Here is a 26,920-nt window from a genome sequence, read left to right as displayed (position 1 = left end):
TCTGCATGCGTGATCAAACTTGTGGTATTCTGCTAGAGTGTAGCTTCTGTGTAGGGTTCTATAGCAGCTAGGTTTATTCTGTTTTCTTATAGGTTATATTGGTGTTTTAGGGCCTCGTGCAATATTTACAGCATTGCATTATCATAGGTAGGGTTGTTACTGTTTGAGTGCTGGCAGTTACTGCTGTTTTGGTAGGGGAGGTTTACTATATTGTAATTGTAATTCACTTTACTGGTGGCTTTGAGGGCCAAGCCTACACTCAAAATGCATTACAATAGCCCTAATCCCATATGGGTTTTAAGTGTCTTTTTTGCCTTTTAGCAGGGTTTCCAACTGCCATCCTCCTTTAAAAATCTGTTTACACAATAGGCTTTCAAAGGCTTTAAGTTAGTAATATGATAAGAAGCTTTTCTGTTCCCATATAAAATCTAACCAGAGAATTCCTGAAAAAGTTTTGGTTTTGTTAGACTGAGAAGAGTTATGCTCTCGAATTCCAATTTTCATGTAAAAACAGGAGGGCTAAAAAAGACCCCTGCAAAGGCCTACACTTGATTTGCAGACCACAAATGGAATTTTATGGAGTTAAAAATGCCTTTTAAAAATCTAACTTTAAGCTTCAAGTTCCTTCCCGATCAAAAGCCACTAAAGTTTGATCGAACTACAGGAACGCCAGGGTTACGTCTTCCACCTCGCTAAATGTAGTTGATGAGGTAGCTTTCTCCAGTTAATGTCAGCAGGCCGGCTGTTTTTGGCAGAGCAACTTTTATACTTCCTCCAACTCCATGAACCAAATATATTAAAAGGTCTTTCCCATTTCGCGTCCAAGAGCAAAATAAATCCTTTGAAGGTCGGACACTTAGAGAGGGCAAGTTTCTTTGTGTATCAAACTTTGGTTTGTTGGTTCTGTCTGTAAGGTGTTAGGTCTATTTTTCCTACTCGTTCAAAATGGAATTTGCTTTTTCACTTTATTTTGGACGCAACAAAGATAAATACTATTCTAATCCCCGGCAACGCAGTTACTGCTCCAAACAAAACAGACTTCACGTCCACTCCTTGGCTAAATCTAAATGAAATAACATATTGGAGCCAATGACCCCCTTCTCCCCCTCCTCTTTTGGTATGTTCTTACATAACCCGGCAACTTGATCCACGAGTCTCGTGATACGTTCCACCGAAATGGCTCAGCGAAGGGGGAGGCGAGGGGGCTCGGTGCTCAGAGCAGGGATTGGGCGGCAGAGGGCTGGAGGGAGGTGTGCACGCGGTGGGCGGGGCGCGGAGAAAAAAAGGTGTCCCCTTGCGTGTGAAGCCGTCGGGCCCTCCGATAGGCCAGGCTGGGCTCGTGCGGGGCGGGGCCCCCCCGAGTGGGCGGGGTTCGGGGTTGGGTAGGGTCGAGCTGCAGGGAGCGGATAAGGGAGTCAGCGACGGTTATGGGAGTCTAGGTGGCTGATCATGGCGAGGAGTTATAAGAGTTTGCGGCGAGTACTGCTGGACTTGGCCCATTTGTCGGCTCGTTGTGGCCGGGGGAATATGGTCCGCTCTGCTGGCAGGTAGGTGGGGGAACCGGAACTTTTGCTGCTGCTGCTCGGGGACAGCTTTGTGTTGGTGATCGCTCGCGGGCCGGGACGTCTAGGAGGTGCTTTCGGTTCGGCTGGCATCTAGTACTTAAAAGGTCCAGCGGCACGCATGCCCTGCCTGGGCGGGCTGAGGACGCATCCCTTGATTTTTTTTTTCTTTAATTATTTTGGTTTTCGCCTCTTAGGATGGAGCTTTGGTTGGAGGCTTTCTTTTGCGAAAAGAATACCGACAAAATGCTTGTGCTGGCTGTTACTTTAAAGTGGGCAAAACTACTCTGATCTAATAGGGTTATGTAATAATTCTACTCATAACATGCATTTGCTTGGTCGGTTGAAGTTTGTGTGCGCGCGAGTCATGGGACGGACGCTTCCCATAGTCTCAGATGAAATTGCAGACTTTAGTGCATGTTTACCCGGATTATTCCTGATTCAGAAAATGTCGCTGGAGTTGGGGTAGCGTTTTAGCTTCTAGTCCTGGATCATGTTATTTCCCCCCGCCCTCCCGGTACAAGCTTTCGGATCTGCTTCTCGGGCGGTGTTCACAAAGGAAGCCCGGCATCGATTTCCGCCCCCGAATAAAGTCCTCGCCTCTGCCGACCCAAGTTGCCAGTTTTGTTACCGGCAGGCTTTAATAGTGGTGGGAGTCTCCCTTTGACTCTCTGCCCTCAAAATAGAAGCAGCTTTTTACTAAACAAAAGCGGAGCGATTTTTGATGTCTGCTCCGTGATGGGCTGGAGGGCCCATGTTAGACTCTTCTATTTTAGGGCTAGAAAAAATCTGCCGAATTGTTGCAAACGAATCGAAAGCCTGTGGATCAAAGTGGCCGATCATCCTGTGCACCGGTTTCGGCTTCCCCCGGAGCAATCTTTCGAGTGGAAAAAAAAAAAAGCGGTGAGCCGCCTCCTGCCTTGCCGGGTAAGGAAGCTTGAGCTCCGCCCTCACGCACACTCACGAATGAGCTCGGCTTGGCCTCCGATTCTGTGCACTGGGAAGATGCAACCAGTTTCCTGATGGCTCTTAAAGCTCGGGGAAAGGGCGTATCTGTACAGATTGCGGTTTCCCTGGAGGCTATTCTGCGTTATCCAGGCTTATGTAAACTCCATCAATCGTTGTAGATTTTAATGTTCCTTTCTAGACCAGAATCATAATGGAATTTCCCAGCTAGCAAAAGGGAGATGGTTTGGCTCGCCAGGTGCTTGCCAGTTATTTTCTTCAGGATAGAGCTTGTACAGAAACCTTGCTTTATGGATGGCATCATTTGGAAGATAGCGAGTATGTATGTTTATATTCCACTTTTTGGCCCTAAATGGATTACATGTAGGTACTGGAAGTATTTCTGTCCCCAACTAAGGGACCTATGCAAAACAGTGCACTTAGCCCAGCGCACTGTATAACCTGCAGTTGGACACGGGTTGTATAGGGGATTAGCGCCTCTACAACGCAAGTCTGACGCGGAGTGAAACATTGGTCCTTTTCACTGACGTGATAGTAAAGGGACCAATCTGCAATAAGTGAAGGAGTGAAAAAATTAATATTAAGTGCCAGACATTTTAATATTGAGTTATACACTCCTGGTGCCAGTAATCAGGTTGTGAGAATGGACGCTGAATTTATCAGTGTCCATTTTCCTAACCCCTGCATCTGTGCTGGTTTGGAAAATGGGATGCTGATAAACTCGGTGTCTGTTTTTCTTAACCGGCGGACAGTCACTGACAGTGGACCTCTCTCCAGCTCCCGCTGTCAAGGAGGCGCTAGGGGCACGCAATTGCCCCTAGCGCCTCCTCGACAGCTTGAGCCCTAACTTAAATATTGCATCGCGCCCCCAGGAGAAGTGCCTGGGGGCACGTTATGAAAGTGGGTGCTGAACACACAGTGCTTGCTTTCAGCACAACCTTTTTTTTTTTTTTTTTTGCATCAGGCCCCTAAGTTTGTACCTGAGGCAATGGATGTTGAAATGACCATCCCAAGGACCAGTTTGTAAGATTTGAACCCTGGTTTCCCTGGTTCGTAGCACACTACTCTAACCACTAGGCTGCTCCTCCACCATTTCCTACTTTGTCTTGCTTTATTCCATTATTTCAAAAGGGCTAATCTTAGGATAGCTTCACCTACCTGATTTTTCTATCTTCAGCTATTTTTGTTTATTTGTTTTTTTATATACAGACATTTGATCGAAATATCACATCGCTTTACATCGAAACATGTTTAAGAGTTAGGAAGCATTGCTTTAAGGATTAGTGGTTGTAACTTCAACACTGTTTGTTTAAAAATGGTGGCAGAAACCCTTCAGCCTATCTGGGCTTAATTTGCCCCTCAGAGGTCCTGTAATGTGCAATGCAGGTAGGTGTATACTTTTTTGTTTGTCAAACTTAACTCCCGATTTTAAAAAGTAGTTGGTGCACCAAAACATGTGTGCAAACATAAGTAAAAAAAAATTAACTGAAATTGATCTTGTACTTGTAAATCTCATGTTGAGGCATTAGCTATTATGCTCCTGGGGGAAGTCTGCGCTACTGCGGAATGCAGAATTCCCCCCCCCCCCCACGCAGAAAATAGCAGAGGAGACCTCCTCCAGCATGCCGCAAACGGAGCGTGTCCTGTGGTATGTCGGTGAGAGAGAATGTGTGTGTGTGAGAGGGGAGGGTGTGAGAGCATGGGAGGTAAGAGGGTGGGGTGGGTGGGGGGGATGCTTGAGTGGGTTTCAGAGAGGGAGCCTATATGAGGAGATTGTGAAGGAGTGTGTATGTGTGTGAGATTGGGAGTTCGTGTATATGAAAAAGGGATCGTGTGTATGTGAGGGTGCTAGCCTATGTGAAGGGATTGTGTATGTGTGAGACGGGCTGTGTGAGAGAGACATAGGTAGCCTATGTGAGGACGTATGTATGAAAGGGAGCTTGTGTGGGTGTGTATGCAAGAGGGCCCTGTATGAAGGGGTATGTGTGTGCGAGAGAGTGAGGGAAGCCTGTATGAGGGTGTGTGTGGGTGTGTATGCAAGAGAGGGCCCTGTATGAAGGGATATGTGTGCGAGAGAGTGAGGGAAGCCTGTATGAGGGGGTGTGTATGTGGAAGAGACACTCTTACAGTGAATTTCTAGGGAAATTTTGCTCAAAATATTTAAAATTCTGCAACTTTAAGTAACAACTTTTTTCTGTAATAATTTAAAATGTAATTTCTTACTGTCATGTAAATTGTGTTTTGACCAATATAAAGTTTGCAGAATTTTCAGGTTTTTTTGCGCAGAATTCCCCTAGGAGTAAATACAGAGAGGTGCATAGGCTTACCTGATGTCTTCATAATGCTATGAATTTAACTCCTGGTCAGAGGTGGATTTAAGTCTATGGTAGGGGTGTGAATTGTGTGATCGATCGTCTTAATGATCGATTTTGGCTGGGGGGGAGGGAAATCTGATAGTCTTGTTTTGTTTTTTTTGTAAATCGGGGGAGGCCGGGAAAACGGGCACACCAAAACAACCCGAAAACCCACCCCGAACCTTTAAAACAAATCCCCCACCCTCCCGAACCCCCCGTATGACATAGTGAGGGCAAAGGTAGCGCTGGCGCCATTCTGAATATTGGCAATATGGCCCGCGTGCAGGAGGTTGCTCCTGGACCCCCGCTGGACTTTTGGCAAGTCTTGTGGGGGTCAGGAGGCCCCCCCAAGCTGGCCAAAAGTCCCTGGGGGTCCGGGAGCAATCTCCTGCACTCGTGACGTCGGGAGCCAGGAACCAAAATGGTGCTGGCGCTACCTTTGCCCTGTCACATGATACGGGTGAAGGGCCACGGTGCCATTTCTCTTAACGCAGCTGTGGCCAGAGAGCGGGAGATAGCACCGGGACCCCCCCCACTGGACCCCAGGTAATTTAAAACATTTTGGGGGGGTTCGGGAGGGTGGGGGATTTGTTTTAAAGGGTCGGGGTGGGTTTTAGGGTTGTTTTGGTGTGCTTGTTTTCCCGCGCCCTATTTAACAATACAATACAAATGCCCCTGACGATAAATCGGGGGCATTTGTATTGTATCGTGCACTCTAACGATTTTGGACGATTTTAAAATTATCTGACGATAATTTTAATCGTTCAAAAACGATTCACATCCCTAGTCTATGGGCTGAACTTGGAGCTTCTGGTACGTGTGGTATCCCCTTTGTGGGATCTATGCACATAAAACATGATTTGTGCTCCCACCCCATATTTGAGAACAACTTTTATGCACAAGGCAATGCACAGAAACCATGTTTTGGGATTAGGTGCTTTCCCCCTCCCTCCCTTTTTTTTTTAACTCCTGCTGTATTTGCATTATGCTAGTTCACTGTATTAGGAGTTAACTCATTTTGGCATGTGCATTAAAGTGTACTGAAATCAATGCATTTTTTTTGTTTTACTTGTCAGGCCCATAGTAAATAAGGCTCTGCTGTAATAAGGCAACTTAAAAGTAAACTTTGGCATGTGGTTTCTTTATTTGTATGCTAAAAAAAGTTGATTCCAATGCATCTGGAGGTTTTTCTTTTTTTTTTTTTTTTTTTTAAATTAAAAAAAAACCAAAACCAACAAACAAAAGAAACTCGTGCTAATGTAAAAATATATTCACAGTATTACATCAGGGCCTATGCGAGCCCAGGTGATTGAATGTTGTGTTGAAAGCTGTTCCTCTTGTTGAAGGTCAGAGATCTGTGTTCATCAGGTGCTTGGTAACTGTGTTTGATTTGGGCTTCAGTGTGCTGGGAGGGTGGGGATGGGAAGCCTCCGCAGAGAGAATCCACAAGGTCTACTCTGTTTAAAGGTAACACTGCCCATAGAGGAGCAATTAGCCTGTCATGCAGGTTTTTTTTTTCTCTTCCAGCTATTTTCTGATTGACAGGCTCTCCTCACAGACCTAGGAGAAATGTAGCTTGAGGAATTATGGCCTGAATTGTTAGTGATTCTCACAGTTCTGCACATCCTGGGTGTCCATACTTTTAACCTGCTTAAAAAGGGGTGGAGGAAGTCAAAGCATATTTGGGAAGTGTTTTTTGAAATCTCCGTGTGTACTCTGACGTGCGTACTTTGTACCTAAACTTCATCTGGAGCCAAGTGATCTTGTAGAATTGTCCTTGAAGGCTGTTAGTGCAGCACGTAGTAGTGGGCGCACTGAATCCCCCCATTCACTAACCTTTTGTGACTTCCCAGGGCACCAGGCTGACACAGAAAAATCTTGATGAATGATAATCAAGTCTGTCATATCAGCCATTTTTAAGAGACTCATTATGGGATTGGCAAGGAAAGGGTAGCATGTGTGGCTTTTTTTTTTTTTTTTTTCCCGCTCTGCTCACGTGAGTATGGCCCCTCTGTTCTGCCATATCTTTTTAAATAGTTTGGAAAGAAGTGGGTAAACTGCAGCTTTGGGTAATATTAGTAAATGTTTTAATAGGTCAATCATGGGCTGCTGCAGCTGTTGCCCAACTTGGTATTCATAAGCTACCCCGTACCTCCAATCAGTAACATTGGCCTTTGTTTGAGGTGTGCTGTGGATCCTGGCTGGTGATCACTGTAAGCCCGGATGTTTGATGGCCGGACACAGCCCTGCTTCTTCCCGGAGAGCCTGTTTTAACTTTATTGCCCAGTTCTATGTAGGTAATGAAAGGGGCACCAGGCCTTAGTGATCCAGTCCTGGTCAGAGTCTGTAGCAGTCAATGCTGAAGCTGCTTTTTCATAGTGAAAGAGGTAGCTTGTGAGCATGGCTGCATGCTAATAGTTGGCAACGTTAAGGCATGCACTGGGCTTTGTATTTTTGGACTTCTGTTATCTGTTTGACATGGTTATTGTATCCTTTAGATCTGTGTACTAAAAAAAAAAAAATCTATAACAAGCATTTTCCTAATGATGTAAATTGTATGGTAAGGTCAAAAGTAAGCTGCTTCCTGCCTATCTCAGGAGTCTGGGAAGGCAATGCACATAGAAGGCTGCTTCCTGGGCACAGATGTTCATTAAAATATCTCAAGTGGGGGGGGGGGGGGGGATTTCCAAGATGGCCGCCACGTGAAAAAGCTGGTGAAATGCTCTCTCCCTGAATTCTTTAAAAAAAAAATTCTTTACTTGAAAATGCCGCATTCAAAAAGAAAAGCCAAGCTCAGGGAAGCAGTGGCCTCATCACCGATCTCTGAGGCTGGCCAAACGAGGATAGAGACTTTTTTCACCGCTGAAGCAGCAGGAAATTTGCCGGTGGATGTGGCCGCTGCAAACGCCGACATAGGGCGGATGTCGGCCTTGCTGGTCGAGGAGATCACATTAAGTCCCAGCGCTCCGATAACCCCCCCCCCCCCCCCCCCGGTCCCGTCGGAAGCTGTCTTAGCTGGGGTAAATCCTCCAGAGTTACATGTATTACCAGGAAATATTGACTTTGATAAATCTAATAGGAGTGGCTTACCCAGAACCAGCGGGGACGAGGAGAATAGAGCTATCTGGGAGGTTGTGAGTGGGAATACTCCAGGAGGGGGAGAATTGGCTCAAACAGTTATTGGAAAAATATACTCCTATGGAGTCCCTGTGGCATGCTATGAAGGGGCTGGAAAGAGCTGTTGTCAACCTGACCAATATCACATTGGAGTCTAACAGGTTTGTGAAAATTGAAAGAACTATGACTGAACAGGTTAATAAATTGCATGGGATGGAACAACGTATGGATAAAGTGGAAAATATTCAAACTGAGATTTTGAGAGTGGAAGATACAAATGTGAAGAAGCTCGAATATGGAAAATAAGACAAAATACTTAAGTCTCCGAGTATTGAACTTTCCATTTATAAAAGATTTTTGCTTATGAAATGCTAAAGGATTATATGATAAAAATATTGAAAATACCTTCAGAAGGGCTCCCGGTGTTATCAAGAGTGTACTACCTTCCGAATAAGGGAGAAAAAGCTAAAGAAATGGCTCAGGAAGAAGAGAACCCGTTAAATCTGACTCAGATTTTGGAACTATCATTGGAATCTGAAGTTAAAAAAAAGTGACGTTATTCCTTTCATGTACCTTTTCAGCAGATAGAGATCTGATTTTAAAGAGATTCATGCGAAATAGGGAGGAAGTTTATTATGGGAAAAATCTGGATTTATCCAGACATATCTCGTATCACCCAGGAGAGACGTAAGAAATTCCTGTCTTTGAGGCCTGAAGTAGTGGCAAGGGGCTCCAGTTTTAGCCTGAGGTACCCTAGTAAGTGTTAAATATTTGAATGCAAAGTATATTTTCTTTGAACCTGCTCAATTGCAGAAGTTTCTTGAACCTAGTAATCCCCAGAATCTGGAATAATCGTAGCATTGAATTGTAAGTTCTGCTGCAGTCGTGCGACGGTCTAATATTATGAAAAGTATGTTTTGATTTCTTGTAAACCGCCATGTAAATCCCCCCTTAGGATTGCTTGGAATAGTAGATGAGAACTTGGAAGATTTAACTGAGTAAGAAATGAAAAGTTTGATATTGAATTTAATTTGTGATTATAAATCTACACATTGTATAATGTTTACTTAAAGTGAATATTGAAAAGTTAATACATATTAAATTAAAAAAAAAATCTCAAGTTGGTGTTCCTATCAGTAGGGGGAATCTATTGTGTTCTTTTCCGTGATGCACACTCTGAGCACCTGAAGGAAAGGCTGCGCTCAGAGTTGGAGGAAAAAGGATCCCTTCCAAGCTTAGGGGGTCAGTATTCTAAGCCCTTTGCGAATAGATGGGCTTATGCCTAGCTCTGTGAAGTGTTCTAATGTGCCTTGGTGGCATCTGCATGTGGCGTTTTATTGTACATGGGTTCATGATGATGCACCCTCTCTTCACTTTTTTGGGCTTCTAGCTTAATCTGAAACTACTTCTCAACACAGTATCTTAGTAGCTCGAGGATGAGGCCTTAGTCTGCTGTATTCCGTTCCTGGTGCAGTGCCATAGACATCAGTTGATCTTTTGCCTTCCCTCGCATTTCTTTGCAGTCTATAGACTCTTGGCCAATGGCACCATGAGCCTTTATCTGTATCTACCCAGGGTTTTAGCCCCCCTCTTCCTTCCCACTCAGCCCATCCATCGCAGTGACAGTCCTCGGCTACAGATCACAAACCACAACTCCCTCTGAAATCTGGCTAACACTGGCCACCAGGTCAGACTTGGAGTTCATGCTAGTGATGACTGAGCCTTCTCCCCCAGAGGTGTGAATGCTGCCTCTGTAGCAGCCTCAGTCACCCTGAAGTGCAGCCTGATCTGGGATTTGAGCCCAGGTCCTTTGCATCACTGTCTGCAGCAGTTGCCACCAGGCCAGTCCCATGTTTATACTCTCGAATACTGCATGACAAGTACCATTTTAAACTTAGTAAGTCCAGTGCTTGTTGCGGTGCTGCTTATCACTAAGGCTCCATGTCACCCATTTTCGGGTTGCATTAGGTCTGACTACAAATGGTTAGTTTAGTGTAACAAAGGAGTTGGCAAATGTGTTAAAATTTTTTTGTGCCAAGCTGTAGAAGAACTGGAGTAGAAAGGAGTAACACAAGAAGAGACCATAGTGTTAAAATGAAGGAAATCTAGAGTATTTGCCTCCCTGCATGCCTTGGGTGGGGAACTGTGCACTGATATATCTGAGGATTTTATTTAGAAGTTTTACATACCCTCGTTGTCAGGTTACAACATCTGTACATTGCACAGAATAGTCACTAACTCCCAGGGTCTGTGCTTCTATTAGGTAAACTAGGCATTTGCCTAGACTGAGCACCAAAGTTTTGGGAGTGGCAAAATCCTGCCAGCATGAGTGGCGCTGTGCCAAATGTAATACCATCAAAGAAGGGAGTAATGATCTGGAGCCACTGCAGATAGGAGGGAGTGCTTTGGGAGAGGGTGCATAACCAAAGATTTGCCTAGGGTGCCAAATGCTCCTACCCTGGCCTCCTGTATAGTGTCCCATTGATAGCAGAATAAACCCTGACAGGAAGCAGGTCCCTGGATATAAAGAGCTGCAGAAAATCCAACAATATTAACTCTGGCTTCTGTCGATGAAGACTTCGCTTATTCCAGTCAATATAGCCTCAAAGAATATGCATGAGATTAATTTGCATTTACTGGGCTCAACCCAGGACCTGCCCCAGAGACTAGATTCTGACACCCAGGCCTTGGAGCAGCAATAGCAGCATCCGCCCCTCTTTTTTTTTTTTTTTTTTGTAAACTGATCCATTGTGCCGGAGCCAACCAACTCTGCATCCACCCCAGCAGACTGTGCCAGCTTGATGTACTGCCTTGCTGTACAATGCCATACATGATTTATATAAAAACCCGTGAAATGAAAAATATATAAATAGTACACACAAAGATTTCACTTGAATAGACAATGCAAGTTACCTCCAAATAACATTGAGTGCTCCACTCAATGCGACCCCCACACATATATATCTGAGGATTTGATGAATAGCACAAATCTTTGTTTATAATAAACATTAATAAAATACATCATTAATAAAATATACATTAGAAACATACAAATTAAAACAAAAATAGATCAAGCTATCCTAAAAATCATAATCTAAAACGACAGTATAAAAGCATTAGCTTAAGAATACTATATTTCAGCATGTATCAGTAGATCCAGGTATCGGATTTGGTCACGTGAATGCTTGTTGGAATAGCCAAGTTTTCAGTTTCTTTTCAATGTCTGCAGATTTGCCTCCAGGCTTAATTCCAGTGGTAATGAGTTCTATAATTTGGATCCTGCTAGAGAGAAAGCTCTTTCTCTTATGCTATTTAAATGCGCCAGTCTGGGAGATAGTATTGCATATTAGGAGTATTTCTGTTTTTTGCTTGGTTTAGAGAGAAACTCATATGGGTTAGGAGCTGTTGTATAGAAGCAAGATATATTTCCCATAATTTTAAAGAATTTAAGAGCACCTGTAATAGGAAGTAATATTTGGACATTGTCTGCATACATAAATTAATCCTAGTCCAGAAAGTAATTTGCACAAAGGCAACATATATATATGTTGAAGAGAACAGACAAGGACCTTGTGGTACATCAGTGTTAAGATCTACCTGATCAGATGCAAATACTCCGATCTTTAGTTTGTACGATCTATTTTTCATATATGATTCAAACCGTTGAAGTGTTGTATTTGATATACCAATTTTGATAAGCCTATTTATCGGGATTTCATGATTAATTGTCAAACGCTGCCGAAATATCATGCATCACTAAAAGATGATTGCCCACAGTCCAGTCCTCTAAGGATTGTATCTGTGAGGGAAACAAGCAGGGTCTCTATGCTGAAAAATGTGTGGAAGCCGAATTGTGCAGGATATAAAATATTTATTCTCTAGAGATTCTGTAACTTGCTTATTTACAACTTTATCTGTTGGTTTCACCACAAAAGGGAGATTTGAAGCAGGCCTAAAGTTAGCAAGATTTAGACATGTCTGCATTTGGCTTCTTAAGAATTGGTCTAATCACAGGTTCTCAGGAAAGTTTCCTCGATTTAAGGAGACATTTATAATGTTGGCCATTGGTCTAGCAATAATATTGGATACTAATTTTAGCATCTTGATAGGAATTGTATGAGGGTGGGCCGTGGGGTTCACTTTTTAAACTAATCTCTATTTCAGACTGATACATTCTCTAAAGTAGACCATGTTAGTTCAGGAGTAGTAGGTAAGGTAATCTTTGTCATGATTGACAAGGGGATGTTAACTTCGAAACCTTATCTCTGAAGTATGCAAATTCGTTGCATTTTTGTTCTGAAGTTTCCTGAGTGTTAGAATGTTGGTTTGTTTTAATTAAATCTGACACCTAAGAAAATAAAACCTTTTGGATTGAATTGATGTTCGTGGGTCTTTCTAGAATAGAAATCATGCTTTGATCTTGTGATATCTGATCTCTATTTACTGAGTAAGGCCCTATAGGTCCCAAGTGTTGTAGGGGTAGGATTTCTTCTCCATGCTTCTAAGGGCCCTTTTAAGATTTTTTTTAACTCAGAAGTATACCATGGAGCTTTATATTTATAATATGGTTTGATTTCTTTTTTTAATAGGGCATATCTTATTCGCTATCTTTTGTTGTTAAATCCCAAGATGCTATTGCAGACTCTGTAACTCAGTTAACCCCACAACCAGTTGGGTAATGAATATACTGGGTCTCTGTATGCAAATCGATCTTATACATACTCATAGTGGATATCCTGAAAACCAGTTGTCTGGAGGGGTCAGGACAGGTTTGATGGACCCACAAGTTTGATCCTTGCTGGGAATCTTTCTTTTGATGCCTTGCTTTCTATTCCATTTTTTTTATGCAAAGTGGGTGGTTTGTGTGGTGGTTTTTTTTTGTGGATCTTAAATTCAGGAAACATATCTCACGGAGCGCACTGTTAACCTGCCCTTGGACGCGTGTTTTCCCTTACCCCTTATTCATAAAGGGAGGAAAACGCGCGTCCAACCCACGGCACCTAATAGCGCACTCAACATGCAAATGCATGTTGATGGCCCTATTAGGTATGTGCGCGGGATACAGTAAGTAAAATGTGCAGCCAAGCCGCACATTTTTACTTTAAGAAATTAGTGCCTACCCAAAGGTAGGCGCTAGTTTCTGCCAGCACCGGGAAAGTGCACAGAAAAGCAGTAAAAACTGCTTTTCTGTGCACCCTCCGACTTAATATCATGGTGATATTAAGTCGGAGGTCCCGAAGAGTGGGAAAAAAAAAAAGCTAAAAGAAAGCTTATCAGAGCAACACATATCTGAACTATAAGGCACCGGAAGTATCTGACCATTATACGTAAGAGCTTGTGAGATTGGAAAATTGGGCATCCAAATGGCAGATGAAATTTAATGTGGATAAGTGCAAGGTGATGCATATAGGGAAAAATAACCCATGCTATAATTACACAATTTTGGGTTCCATATTAGGTGCTACAACCCAAGAAAGAGATCTAGGTGTCATAGTGGATAACACATTGAAATTGTTGGTTCAGTGTGCTGCGGCAGTCAAAAGCAAACAGAATGTTGGGAATTATTAGGGAATGGTGAATAAAACAGAAAATGTCATAATGTCTCTGTATCGCTCCATGGTGAGACCTTGAATACTGTGTACAATTCTGGTCGCCGCATCTCAAAGATATAATTGCGATGGAGAAGGGCGACCAAAATGATAAGGGGAATGGAACAACTCCCCTATGAGGAAAGACTAAAGAGGTTAGGACTGTTCAGCTTGGAGAAGAGACGACTGAGGGGGGATATGATAGAGGTGTTTAAAATCATGAGAGGTCTAGAACGGGTAGATGTGAATCGGTTATTTACTCTTTCGGATAGTAGAAAGACTAGGGGGCACTCCATGGGGCACATTTAAAACTAATCGGAGAAAGTTCTTTTTTACTCAACACACAATTAAACTCTAGAATTTGTTGCCAGAGGATGTGGTTAGTGCAGTTAGTATAGCTGTGTTTAAAAAAGGATTGGATAAGTTCTTGGAGGAGAAGTCCATTACCTGCTATTAAGTTCACTTAGAGAATAGCCACTGCCATTAGCAATGGTAACATGGAATAGACTTAGTTTTTGGGTACTTGCCAGGTTCTTATGGCCTGGATTGGCCACTGTTGGAAACAGGATGCTGGGCTTGATGGACCCTTGGTCTGACCCAGTATGGCATTTTCTTATGTTCTTAAAAAAAAAATTAAAATGGGCCAGCGGCTTTCTGGCCGAAAACCGGATGCTCAATTTTGCCAGCGTCCGGTTTCAGAGCCTGTGGCTGTCGGTGGGCTTGAGAACCGACGCCAGTAAAATTGAGCATCGGCTGTCAAACCCGCTAACAGCCGCCGCTCCGGGCTAAAAGGAGGCGCTAGGGACGCGCTAGTGTCCCTAGCGCCTCCTTTTGCCTGTTTCTACCGCACCACCTAATTTAAATACTGAATCGCGCACACTGGCGAGTGGCCGGTGCGCGCACCAGGAGAGCGGGCGTTTGTCCACTCTCCCGCGGACTTTACTGAATCGGCCTGATAGGAAAGAACTGTGATTCCCTATCCTGTCCTGGTTTACCAGATGGCCAGGATGCAGATGCATGAGAGAGTTGCATATGTTGGAGACCCAGCATATGCAAGTAGTCTTTTGCATATTTATTACAGAGATCTGGAAAACCAGGGAGCCAGTGTGCATTATCTACATCTTTCCATACATTTTCCCAATGCTGCCTTGTTGGCAGTCTTTCAGATGGCAGTGTCATTCCTCTGGCTCTTGGGTTAATGCTGTGTGTCGTGGAGATGACGTTTCAAGAGCTTTTCCTTAAGCTCTTTGCTCGTATTGCTGTCTGAGTGCAGGGTGGCACCCTGCTGCTGAGACTCTGCTAGTGGTGTGCCAGCAGCTGGCAGAACTGTTGCTGTAGTAGCTGATGAAAAAGCTGCTGCTGTGGCCAACGCAGGACACCCCGTTGTGCTCACAGAATATTTTACTGGCTGCCAAAGAATGTAGGCGGTGCTGCTACAGCTGGCAGAATCCCACTGGGCAGTTCCCCCTCTGAACAGGAGGCGACAGTTGCTGGTACACGGAGTGTGACTCTCTTCAATGTTGTCATAAGTGGGGGTGGGGAGGGGGAGAGTTGTTAGACAGAAAACATGATGATGAGCTAGGAAATAGGTTAGGTTGAGAGTGTAGAGACTCCTAAAAGAGGAAGGATAAGCTTTCTGCACCTGAGTGAAGAACAAGCTCTTGGAAGGATGGAGAACACTTAAAGCCTTGGAATGTAGGTGAGGGAGGGGGGAAAGGGCATGTACCCATTAGCACAGTCTACACATTGCTATACTTTTTTTCCATAAATCAAGAAATGATAAACTTCATTTTTAGGCAGGCATGAATCAGCCATAACATGTGGGGGACCTCTGTAAAGACCTCAGAGCATGCATAGCAGTTCCCACGCATGCATGCTGCCTCATGAGTCCCTCAGTCTTTCTTCAACTGTGTGATAACTCAGATATCCTAATCTCTTCCGTTTTGTTTTGGCCTTGTGGTTTGTGTTTTTTTTGTTTTTTTTTTTTCAATCCTGCTTTTCTGCCTTGTTGCATTTGTTTTTCTTGCTGCTGCCTCAGCAATCCCTCACCAGAATTTTACTTCTTTAAAACAAAAAGAAAAATCAAAGGACAAAGAAGATGCTAGATGTCCATTAAAATAAGCGTTCTGTGTACTATTACTGCCTAGGCCCTGATGATTCTTCCTGCTGTTCCACTTGTGGTGGGATGTCTCTGCAACTGGAAGATGGAGGCACTGTACATAAGAAATTGCCATGCTGGGTCAGACCAAGGGTCCATCAAGCCCAGCATCCCGTTTCCAACAGAGGCCAATCCAGGCCACAAGAACCTGGCAAGTACCCAAACACCTAGAAGATCCCATACTACTGATGCAATTAATAGCAGTGGCTATTCCCTAAGTCAACTTGATTAATAGAAGGCAGCATTGGATAAAAAGTGGGAAACCTCAGCACAAGGTAGGGCAGCAAAGCTGCTCCATATCCCAGAGTGAGATATTGTCTTCTGCATGTAATAAGACGGGGTAGTCAACTCCGGGCTTCGAGCCACAAACTGGTCTGGTTTTCAGGATATCCACAATAAAATGTGCTTATGAGAGAGTTGCTTGCATTGCCCCTTTGTATGCAGATATTTGCAAAGAGTGGAGGCAGTGCAAGAAAGTAAATCTCATGCTTATTCATTGTGGCTATACTGAAAACCAGATCTAATTGTGGCTCTTGAGGTCACCCCTGCCATAAGCTGAGGTGGGATTCTTTCTTCACCCCACAAAAGGGAAGGCTCCTCCCCCCCCCCCATGTGGCACCAGCTCCCAGATCCATGACAAGTCAGGCTGAGCGTGGCATGGAAGGCCATGGTGCTAAAAGCAGTTGAGCAATGTGAGGGATCCTCTCCAGGGCCCTCTTCCTCAGAGCTGGACCTGTCCTTTTCTCTGGGGAAAGAGGTGCTGATAGTCTGTTACACTGCTAGTTAGCAGGCCTCTGAAATAGTGCAGTATGTGCCTATTCCTAACTGCATTGTATGCAACTGCTGTGGCCTTAGAATTCTTTTGGCACATCCAGCATCAATGGCCTTCAGTGAGGATTAACCTATATGGGTATCTGAAGTGGATGTTTCCCTTCCAGCTCAGTGTAAAGTGTCTCACAACCTGTGGGAGCCCATCTTGTTGGACTTTGTGAAGAATGTCTTAACTCCTCCCTTAGGGCCTGAGGACCAGAGAAGATGTTGAGCTTCTCCTAGCCAGGATGAAGGAACTCTTGCCTCATGGTGGAGCTCTGCAGAGTCTTATAGGCTCATTTGTTGCCTTAAGCCTTTAAGCAATGGGAGTGAGTCCATATTCTGAGATGGTGGGAGTCACCTCCCCAAGGGGAGACCCTTCATAGATTGAAAGAAGATCAGCTCATTCTAAGTTTCTACTGGTGGTTTCTGTCTTGGATCAGCAGAGTTCTCCATCAAGGTCTCCTTCCTCATTGTTGGAAACAAGGTTGAGTGTTCCTTGATGCTCAGATGAGGAGGACACCATGCAGGTTCTTTCAGATCTCCTACCTGACTTATCTCAGCATATGTCTCACCCAGAAAGCAGTAGTAGTTGATCTTGGAAGTTAACAAAGACATCCATCAATATGGGGAAGGAGCAGGACCTGCTAATAGATGTTTTTTTTTATATTGTTGCTATTTCTTCAACCTCTGGCAGACTTTTCATCCATAGTCTCTTAGAAATCTGCTGAGATTTGTGGATCAGTGGAATATACATTTTTGAAATGTAGCAGGCCCTGACGTTTTCTGGTAGCCTAAAAAAGATTTGAGGTCTTGAGTTTAAGCCTCACTTGGGTTTGGGGTAGTCCAGCCTCCGCATCACTCCTTTGGCAAGGACAAAACTCATGTGGGACTACTAACATATCTCCTGGGGAAGATCCTAAGGCATTGGATACATTCTGGAAGACTTTCTAGGGTTTCATGCTTGGTGCTCAGACTGTGGCTCACCCACCCCCCAGCTTTTCATGGTGCAGTATCAGTGTGTCCAGAAGCTAAAACTGTTGCCAGTGACTGGACCTGGGTCATTCTGATTTTCGCCATGCTAAGGAATATACAGAAGCACGAGAAGCATCTTATATATGCCTGTTTGGTGTTAGTCACAGCTGAGGTGCATGGAGGCTTGTGTGGCTGAGAGCATGTGGCTTCTGCAAAGATGTAAACTCCTGCCAGATGCATTGTGTACAAGAGAAACTTTGCTTGGGGACAAGGCACAGAAGACCATGCCTTGTCCCCAAGCATCAGTCCACTCTGCAGTTTGTCTGCTGCATCAGGGAATCAGCCTGATGCTCCAATGCCAGTACTTGCCTACAAGGGGCCATTTTCCCAGCGATGCCCCTTCCAGTCTTTTCAACATCGAGCTGCTGACACAGCTGTCCAATAGAAATCGACAAAGGGAGAGGTATCAGCCGAAAGCCCAGCAGCATTTGAGTCTTAAGCCTGGAACAAGTTTGAAAGCCTTGAGACCCAACTCCCTGCATCTCCTGGTGAGAAGAGTCCATATCTTCTGGAATGGGCCTGCACCAACAAGGATAGACTCCAGAAAATTGTGGAGTCTGAATACCACTTGCATATCTCTTGCTCTCCTCTGATCAAATGGGGCTGAATCTTCAATTCTAACCCCTCAATGCTCAGCTGCAGTTGGAAGTAGTCTTGCCTTCAGTAGAAGGCAATTCAAGTTTTTTTTTCTGCCTTAGCCTTATGATTAAGGATTCTACATCTGATGCTTTATAATCCCCTAAGAAGTTAATGGGAGGAGGTTTGAGGCTCATCCTAGACTTAGGAGGGCTGAACAGATTGAGAGGTTCAAGATGACAAATTTCCTCCAGATGATTCAAACTTGTGATTCAGCTTCTCAAGTGTTTGTATCCTTGTTGATCTCATTAGCTTGGGAAGGGCAATTGCCAAACTGTCACGTTGACCTGTGGACTGCATCGTGCACTGTTACCACAAAATAGACTGAGGCTCATTAAATGAGCTGTGGTGACTTTAATGGCTTATCTGAGGGCCATTTCTATTGAAGACACAAGCTGCTACTTGGTTGTCTAACTTCATGTCCCACTACTATTTTGGACCACATACCTTGGAGAGACAACTTTGGACAAGGGACAAGTAGTCCATGTTCTACCTGGTGGGCCAGAGTTGCCTTTTAAATTTTCTCCATATAACCCTCAGCTTGGAAGTGTCGTCCCCCCCCAATACACTGTGGCTGATTCATGCCCACTTGTTGACAGGAAGCAAGTTTGTTCCCCTGTAAAAAGGTTATCTGTAGATGGGGTGAATTGACCATACTTAATACTTGCCTCCCTGGAGCATAAACACCTCACTAAAACTTAAGCTCTGTAAGAGAAAGGGCTTATGAGGTGGTGTACAGAGTTCCAGCAGTTTCTCAGTGAGACTTCACTGAGCTTTGAGGGGTGGATCCATGTTGGCAGTGTATGACACAGCCCGCACATTATGGCTGATGCCATCCTGCTGTCTATGAAGAACTCTGCATACAGATAAGCAAACCTGGTTTTCCTTCCCACTTATTTTCAAGTCTGGTGCTTTGATGGTATTTCAGTTCTTACCCATGCATGGTTGTGAAATACAACTTCCATACTGGGTCAGACCAAGGGTCCATCAAGTCCAGTTACTGTGGCCAATCCAGGTCACAAGTACCTGGCAGGATCCCAAATAGCAGTTAGATTGCATACTGCTAACACCCAGGCATAAGCAGTGGCTTTCCCAAAGTCTCTCTGGTTAATTGTTTATAGGCTTCCCCCCCCACCCCTCCAGGAACTTTTCCAAACCTTATTTTAAACCAAACTGTGTATTAACTGCCTTTACTATACCCCTTGGCAATGAATTCCAGAGTTTAATTGTGCATTGAGTGAAAGTACTCTCAGGTTTGGTGGTTTTTTTTTTTTTTTTTTAAATATGCTATTTAGTAATTTCATGGAGTGTCCCCTTAGTCTTTTTTACTTCTTGAAAGTGTAAACATCTGATTCACATTTACCTGTTCCCGTCTATTCATGATTTATCTATCTCTCATAGCTTCCCCTCAGCTGTCCTCTCTTTTGAGCTGAAGAACCTTAACCTCTTTAGCCTTTCCTCGTAGGGGAGCCATTCCCTCAGTTTGGTTGCCCTTCTCTGAACCTTTTCCAGTTCTGCTATATATTTTTTTTTTTTTTTTTTTTTTTTTTGAGATGCGGTGACCAGAATTGCCCGCAGTGCTCTGTGTGGTTGCACCATGGAATAGAGGTGTTCTCTATTCCTAACATGATTTACTTTAAACCTTGCTGCACAGTGCGGCTGTTGTAAGGGGCAGTATTTATAACACACGTACTGCAGCACCCAGGCCCCAGATCCTTCTGGCAAAGAGTTTATTGTAGACGGACGAGCCTCCTGGGCATGTCCCTTAGTTTCTGTAGCTTAACAGATTTCCTTGCAGTTGATGTATGACTTTTTTTTTTTTTTTTTTTAATTGCATCTTTTTGCTAGTTTTGTGGATTTATTTGATATTACTGTAGAGAAGTATATCGTCACTCAGGCTATGCTGTCTAATTTACAAAACAGGATTTCACATACTTTCTACTGCAAAATACCAGAACTTTCTTAAAGAAACTTAAAACATGTAAATGCTTAAATATCCTGATTCTGCCTCCCTATTTTATGGTTCCTGTGATACTGCTTTGCTGTATCCTACAGAAGGTTTTCAGTCCTGTCCTGGAGTATCCTTGCCAGTCTGGTTTTCTGGATATCCAACGGGGGGTGGGGGGGACTGGGTTTTGCGATCCTGTCCTATACCCTAACACAGCAGGATCTTAGCAGATTACTATAGGTCAGGGCACTGCCCCACTTTCCTTTCTTGGGTATAGACAAGGATTGGGATGAAGATGCTGCTATCAGAGCTTTGCTGCCCTCAGCTGTTTTTTCCCCTGTTTATCTTCTAGCAGTGTCTGAGGGCTAGAGCATTGTATTTATTTATTTTATTTATTTATAAGTTTTTATATCACGTCGTGTACAGTAAACAGGAACTTACGCCGGAGCATTTTACATTTAACAGGGTTATATAAGCGTTATACAAATAAAGGTAGGTATATAAATATTTGAACATAAAACAAGTAGAATCTTTTTAAAAAAACAGAACTATCATTTAGTTGTAACTTAACTGAGCTGAATTAAAAACAATACTATAGAGTAAAAGGGTTCAAGGGGAATAGGTAAAAGCTAAGGGAGATGGTTAGAAGGTAATGGAGTTCTAAATTGGAAGTGGTAAGAGGGGAGAGATTGTGCTAATCTTAGATTAGGAGCAATTATATGGTATATTTGTAAGCAAAGAGTTGGATCCAGCTTCCATGAGCTCTGTTCAATTCATACTAGCTACTTAATAGCAGCAGTTTTAACATGAACAGCAATATGTTGGTGTTCCTGCCCCCTTCCTTCCCCTCAGGAACAAAAATAAAATTGTCATGTGCCCTGTCTTTTTTTTTTTTTTTTTTTTTGCCACGTTTCCTGTCCAGGCTTGCTCGGAGTAAAAACCAGCCTTGGTGTTGTGCATGTGTTCTTGGGTTGGCTTTAGGAGTTTCTGGTTTAATATCTTGGATCAGCTTCATTGTTCAAGCCAAGAATACATTGCATCAGAATACATACAGTAATTAGCCTGTCTGCAAGATGGAAGTGATCCAGAATCACTCCCTGCATTAAAGCTAGAAGAACTGACAAAAGGTTAGGATGGTGGCGTCCTGCACCTAGAGCTCTCACAACTGCTTTTACTTTTGGCTCTACAAAGTCCATATTCCAAAAGGCAGCTAGGTAGGGAAGCTAGCTGGCTAACTTACCCAGCATATTATCTAGATAAACTTGTCTGGCTTGTTTTAAAATTATCAGACTAATTTTTAGATCTGTTAACTTAGCCAGATAAGTCTAAAAGATCACTACTTATCTGGCTAAATTATCCAGATAGCTCCTCCTTGTTTTCCCATAAATAAGCAGGCTGAATTAGCCATGCTCTCTGGACATTCTCCTGGCAGCCTGACACAGAATCTTCTCAAAGTATACAGAGCTGTGCTCCACACCTGTGCAGCTGTTCCTGCGTAATTACCCTCCTCCATTCAGTTTTCATTTATCCCACGCAGCTCAGTCATGCTTCTCTTCTCTCATACTAAACTTTCAAAAGGGAAACTTTGATAAAATGAGGAAAATAGTTAGAAAAAACCTTCGCAGCTGCACTTTAGTTTGTGTTCAACAGGACATGGATTAAAAATACAATCCTAGAGGCGCAGTCCATATGTATTCCATGCATTAAGAAAGGTGGAAGGAAGACAAAACTATTACCATCATGGTTAAAAGGTGAGGTGACAGGCTATTTTAGCCAAAAAAAAATCTTCAAAAATTGGAAGGAGGATCCATCTGAAGAAAATAGGATAAAACACAAGCATTGTCAAGTAAAGTGTAAAACATTGATAAGACAGGCGAAGAGAGAATTTGAAATGAAGTTGGCCACAGAGGCAAAAACTTTTTAAAATATATCCGCGGCAAGAAACCTGTGAGGGAGTCGGTTGGACCATTATGACAGAGGGGTTAAAGGGGCTCTTAGGGAAGATAAGGCCATTGCAGAAAGACTAAATGAATTCTTTGCTTCCGTGTTTACTAATGAGGATGTTGGGGAGATACCAGTTCTGGAGATGGCTTTCAGGGGTGATGAGTTAGATGAACTGAACGAAATCACTGTGAACCTGGAAGATATAGAAGACCAGATTGACAAACTGAAGAGTAGCAAATCACCTGGACCGGATGGTATGCATCCTAGGGTACTGAAGGAACTAAATGAAATTTCTGATCTATTACTTAAAATTTGTAGCCTATCATTAAAATCTTCCATTGTACCTGAAGACTGGAGGGTGGCTAATGTAGCCCCAATATTTAAAAAAAGGCTCCAGGGGCGATCCGGGTAACTATATAGACCAGTGAGCCTGACTTCAGTGCCAGGAAAAATAGTGGAAACTATTCTCAAGATCAAAAATCATAGAGCATATAGAAAGACATGGTTTAATGGAACACAGTCAACATGGATTTACCCAAGGGAAGTCTTGCCTAACATCTGCTTCACTTTTTTTTTTTTTTTTGAAGGGGTGGTTAAACATGTGGATAAAGGTGAACCGGTAGATGTAGTGTGTTTGGATTTTCAGAAGGCGTTTGACAAAGTCCCTCATGAGTAGCTTCTAAGAAAACTAAAAAGTCATGGGATAGGAGGAGATGTCCTTTCATGGATTACAAACTGGTTAAAAGACAGGAAACAGTAGGATTAAATGGTCAATTTTCTCAGTGGAAAAGGGTAAACAGAGTGCCCCAGGGATCTGTACTTGGACCGGTGCTTTTCAATATATATATGAATGATCTGGAAAGGAATAAGACGAGTGAGGTTATCAAATTTGCAGATGATACAAAATTATTCAGAGTAGATTGTGATACATTACAGGAGGAGCTTGCAAGACTGGAAGATATGGCAGATGAAATTTAATGTGGACAAGTGCAAGTGTTGCATATAGGGAAAAATAACCCTTGCTGTAGTTACACGGTTAGGTTCCATATTAGGAGCTACCAGCTAGGAAAAAGATCTAGGCATCATAGTGGATAGTACTTTAAAATTGTCGGCTCAGTGTGCTGCAGCAGTCAAAAAAGCAACCAATGTTGGGAATTATTAGGAAGGGAATGGTTAATAAAACTGAAAATGTCATGCCTCTATATCGCTCCTTGGTGAGAACGCACCTTGAATACTGTGTACAATTCTGGTCGCCGCATCTAAAAAAAAAAAAAAAAAAAAAGATGTGATGGAGAAGGTACAGAGAAGGGCAACCAAAATGATAAAGGGGATGGAACAGCTCCCCTATGAGGAAAGGCTGAAGAGGTTAGGGCTGTTCAGCTTGGAGAAGAGACGGCTGAGGGGGGGATATAATAGAGGTCTTTAAGATCATGAGAGCTCTTGAACAAGTAGATATGAATCTGTTATTTACACTTTCAAATAGGACTAGGGGGCATTCCATGAAGTTAGCAAGTAGCACATTTAAGACTAATCAGAGAAAATTCTTTTTCACTCAATGCACAATAAAGCTCTGGAATTTGTTGCCAGAGGATGTGGTTAGTGTAGCTGGGTTCAAAAAAGGTTTGGATAAGTTCTTGGAGGAGAAGTCCATTAACGGCCATTAATCAAGTTTTAGTTAGGGAATAACCACTGCTATTAATTGCATCAGTAGCATGGGATCTTCTTATTGTTTGGGTAATTGCCAGATTCTTGTGGCCTGGTTTGGCCTCTGTTGGAAACAGGATGCTGGGCTTGATGGACCCTTGGTCTGACCCAGCATGGCAATTTCTTATAGGTTTTTTTTTTCTATTTTTATCACTTTTACACACTATATATAGTATACCCCCAAAAAAGCCCTTTTAAGTACTACTATGCCTCCGAAGGCAGGCAGAACTTGAATCTGCGTGCCTGTGGCAAAATGTCAGTCACTGACGGGCATAATTATTGCTACATTTGCTTAGGGCCAGACATCCTGCTGCAACTGCAGCTGGATGTCTCCACAAGCTCAGATGCAAAGGGCCGAAATAATGAAGCTGAGGGGCAACCAGTCATGTTCGTATACCGCAACTAACTGATCAACCCAATCTTTACTGGTGGAAAAGAAAAAATCCACAACAGGTAGAAGATCTTCATCTCTAGAGTCTCAGCCAAAACGTAAGTGTACAGAGGATCCCAACAAGGATAAAAAAAAATGGTTCAGGAGATAGAAACCCTCAGGTAGCATTGGAGACAAACTGCTAAGCAGGACAAGGACCAAGGCAAAGTGCATGAGTCAATCAGTGCACTCTGTGCAAGAAGTGTCTACTCATATGATGCATGAAGTGTCGATGCATCCAGGCCAAGGGGAGCAAACTCTACACATGAAGCGGCAATTTCCTAGCATGTAGCAGATGGACTCAGGACCAATGGGTTTTAGTGTACTCCTGCTAGCAGTTGGAGACGGATCAGATTTCAATCTGACGTCAGCCCCTAGTACATATACCCCTGCAGGAAGTGCAGATCTTCAGTATTTTCCGTCTCCATAGCAGTTAGGGACTATCTGCATGCTCTCACAGCGTTCGAACAAATTCAAAGAAGAAAATCCAAATTTTAAAGAACAAACCTACCTGAAGACGAGTCCCGCTCTCCTGCGGTGATACCATAAGGTCCCTCCCCCAGTTGAGATTTCAGAGGTGATTTCTGTGGTCCCTCAAGGTAAGCCTCGGTCCGGCAGCCGAATCGTGGCGAGGACCTAGCCCCCAACCCTCGTGCGCGGTTGAGAGGCAGCGGGTACATCCTCGAGCGCGGTAGTGAAGGTATTTGCCCTCTCCCCCCGCAGTCAGAGACCGCCCGGGATGCAACTGGGAAGCACCGAAGACAAGGTAAGGTTAGAAATCTTCTGCTTGAACCAGTCTCAGAGGCTCAAGGAGGAGTACAGGTTGCTGGCCGGGACCAATGCCACCGGGTTGATCCGCCCTAGCAGGGCCAGGCCCCGGTTATTTCCAAGGGTCTACCTACGTGGAGACCCTCAGGGGGTTGCCATATTGCCCACGTGCTTGCCGTCGCCATTTTGGTCCTATTCGCACTGTTTGCCGTTTGGCTCCAGTGCACAACTCCGACCTAGGCGCACAAAGCACGTGTGCGCATAGCCTTACACGCACATCAGGTCTTGCGCGCATAAGTTACACGTGCAGAGCCAGGCGCACAACTACACGCTTACCTTAAGCGCACCGGTGCGCATAGGTTTACGTGCACACAGCCATGGCACCCCCAGAAACAGAGAGAAAAGCTCAAGGCCTCTGCCCAGCATGCCACATCAGAGCCACACAAAGCAAGGAGGCAGACGCCCTGTGCACCCATTGTGAGGAGGCCCTGGGAGATCCAGTTCAGGGCCAGTCACACACAGGGCAGATTTCTAGCTCCTCAGGGGTACCCCAGACCTAGCCAGAGGGACCCCCCCACTGATGGGAAACCCCAAGGATCCAGCGCCACTCAGCTTCGACCCTGCTTCGATCTCATGGGTGGAGTTCTTCAAGGGGATTCATACCTTTGTTCAAATACAAACTGAACCTCTGGCTGTCCAGCCACATGCTCCACCGGAGGACCCTCATGCCCCAGGCCCTTCAAGACCTAGGCACAGGCTTCCACTACCCAGAAGCCCCACCTATGGGGACTCTGACATCTCTGAAGAGGAAGCCGAGCCCCTAGAAGAGGGGGAGCTCCCCCCTGGGGACAGAGCCTCACTGAACCATGAGACGCTTCTTCACAAAGGACGAGCTCCTGGACCTGGTAAACCAATGCCTGATGGAGCTCGCTATCCCGGGCCCAGGGACTTCGGGGGAACCTAAACCGAACCCCCTGCTGGAGGGTCTCAGACTTCTCGACATTTCCCTCTGTTACAAGCAGCACAACAGCTGACCTGGAATGGAGTGCTCCAGAGTCCACATTCAAAGGGGAACGAGCCTTGGCAGCCCTGTCCAAAGATCTTCTCGCATGCCCAAGAGTGGATGCCATGGTCTGCACGATCTCTAAACGCACCACTATCCCAGTAGAGGGAGGAGCTGAGCTCAAGGATACACATGATGGGCGTCTGGAGTCCATCCTCAGTCATTTGACGTAGCCGCTATGTCTCTACAAATTGCGGCCTGCTGCACTGTGGTGACGCGTGCCTGTTTATCACAAACCAGGAACAACACCCCTGGAGAATACATGGAACCAGCAGTATCATTCCTCGTGGACGCTGCTTCCGACCTAGTGCGCACAGCGGCCAGAGGAGTGTCATCTGCGGTGGCGGCCAGAAGGCAACTCTGGCTCCGAAGCTGGTCGGCCGCATTTCCAAAACGCACCTCACAAGGATGCTCTTCAAAGGATCCCTCCTGTTCGGCAGCGAACTAGAGAAACTGGCCAACAAATGGGGCGAATCCCCATTGCTGCGCCTGCCAGAGGATAAGACTAAGAGAAACCAGCAACCCTTCCCCAGGTCCTCTAGGGGCAGAGGTTCACAGTGCTTCAATCCTTACAGGAGCAACTATCAACCCCCCCCCCCCCCCCCCCCCCCCCCCCCCCCCCGCCCTACGGGCAGGAACCAGTCCTTTTGGACCAAGCAGAACAAGAGGGGAACCAGCTTGGGTGCAGGCCCCAGCCGCACCCCACAATGAGATTCAGCCGACCCATCCAAGGGAAGAAGCCATAGGGGGCAGACTAGCCCTCTTCTACCGCAGATGGGTCGAGATAACATCTGACAAGTGGATCCTAGCCATCATTCGGGAGGGGTACTACCTGGA

At 44.5% G+C, this 26,920-nt stretch overlaps 1 protein-coding gene across 1 annotated transcript in view; it reads left to right on the top strand.

Annotated features, from left to right (window-relative positions):
• Window positions 1–1,395: 1,395 nt before the first annotated feature.
• Window positions 1,396–26,920, top strand: part of COQ10B (coenzyme Q10B) — a 79,562-nt gene continuing 54,037 nt past the window's right edge. The window contains exon 1 of the mRNA XM_029606051.1: window positions 1,396–1,547. Coding sequence (XP_029461911.1) covers window positions 1,450–1,547 — 98 coding nt within the window. The 5' untranslated portion in view covers window positions 1,396–1,449. The remainder of the gene's footprint in view (window positions 1,548–26,920) is intronic.

Source organism: Rhinatrema bivittatum, chromosome 6, assembly GCF_901001135.1.
Source record: "Rhinatrema bivittatum chromosome 6, aRhiBiv1.1, whole genome shotgun sequence".
NCBI classification, from domain to species: domain Eukaryota; kingdom Metazoa; phylum Chordata; class Amphibia; order Gymnophiona; family Rhinatrematidae; genus Rhinatrema; species Rhinatrema bivittatum.
Note: the sequence above shows the minus strand (reverse complement) of the source record. Positions and strands in the feature narration are given on the sequence as shown.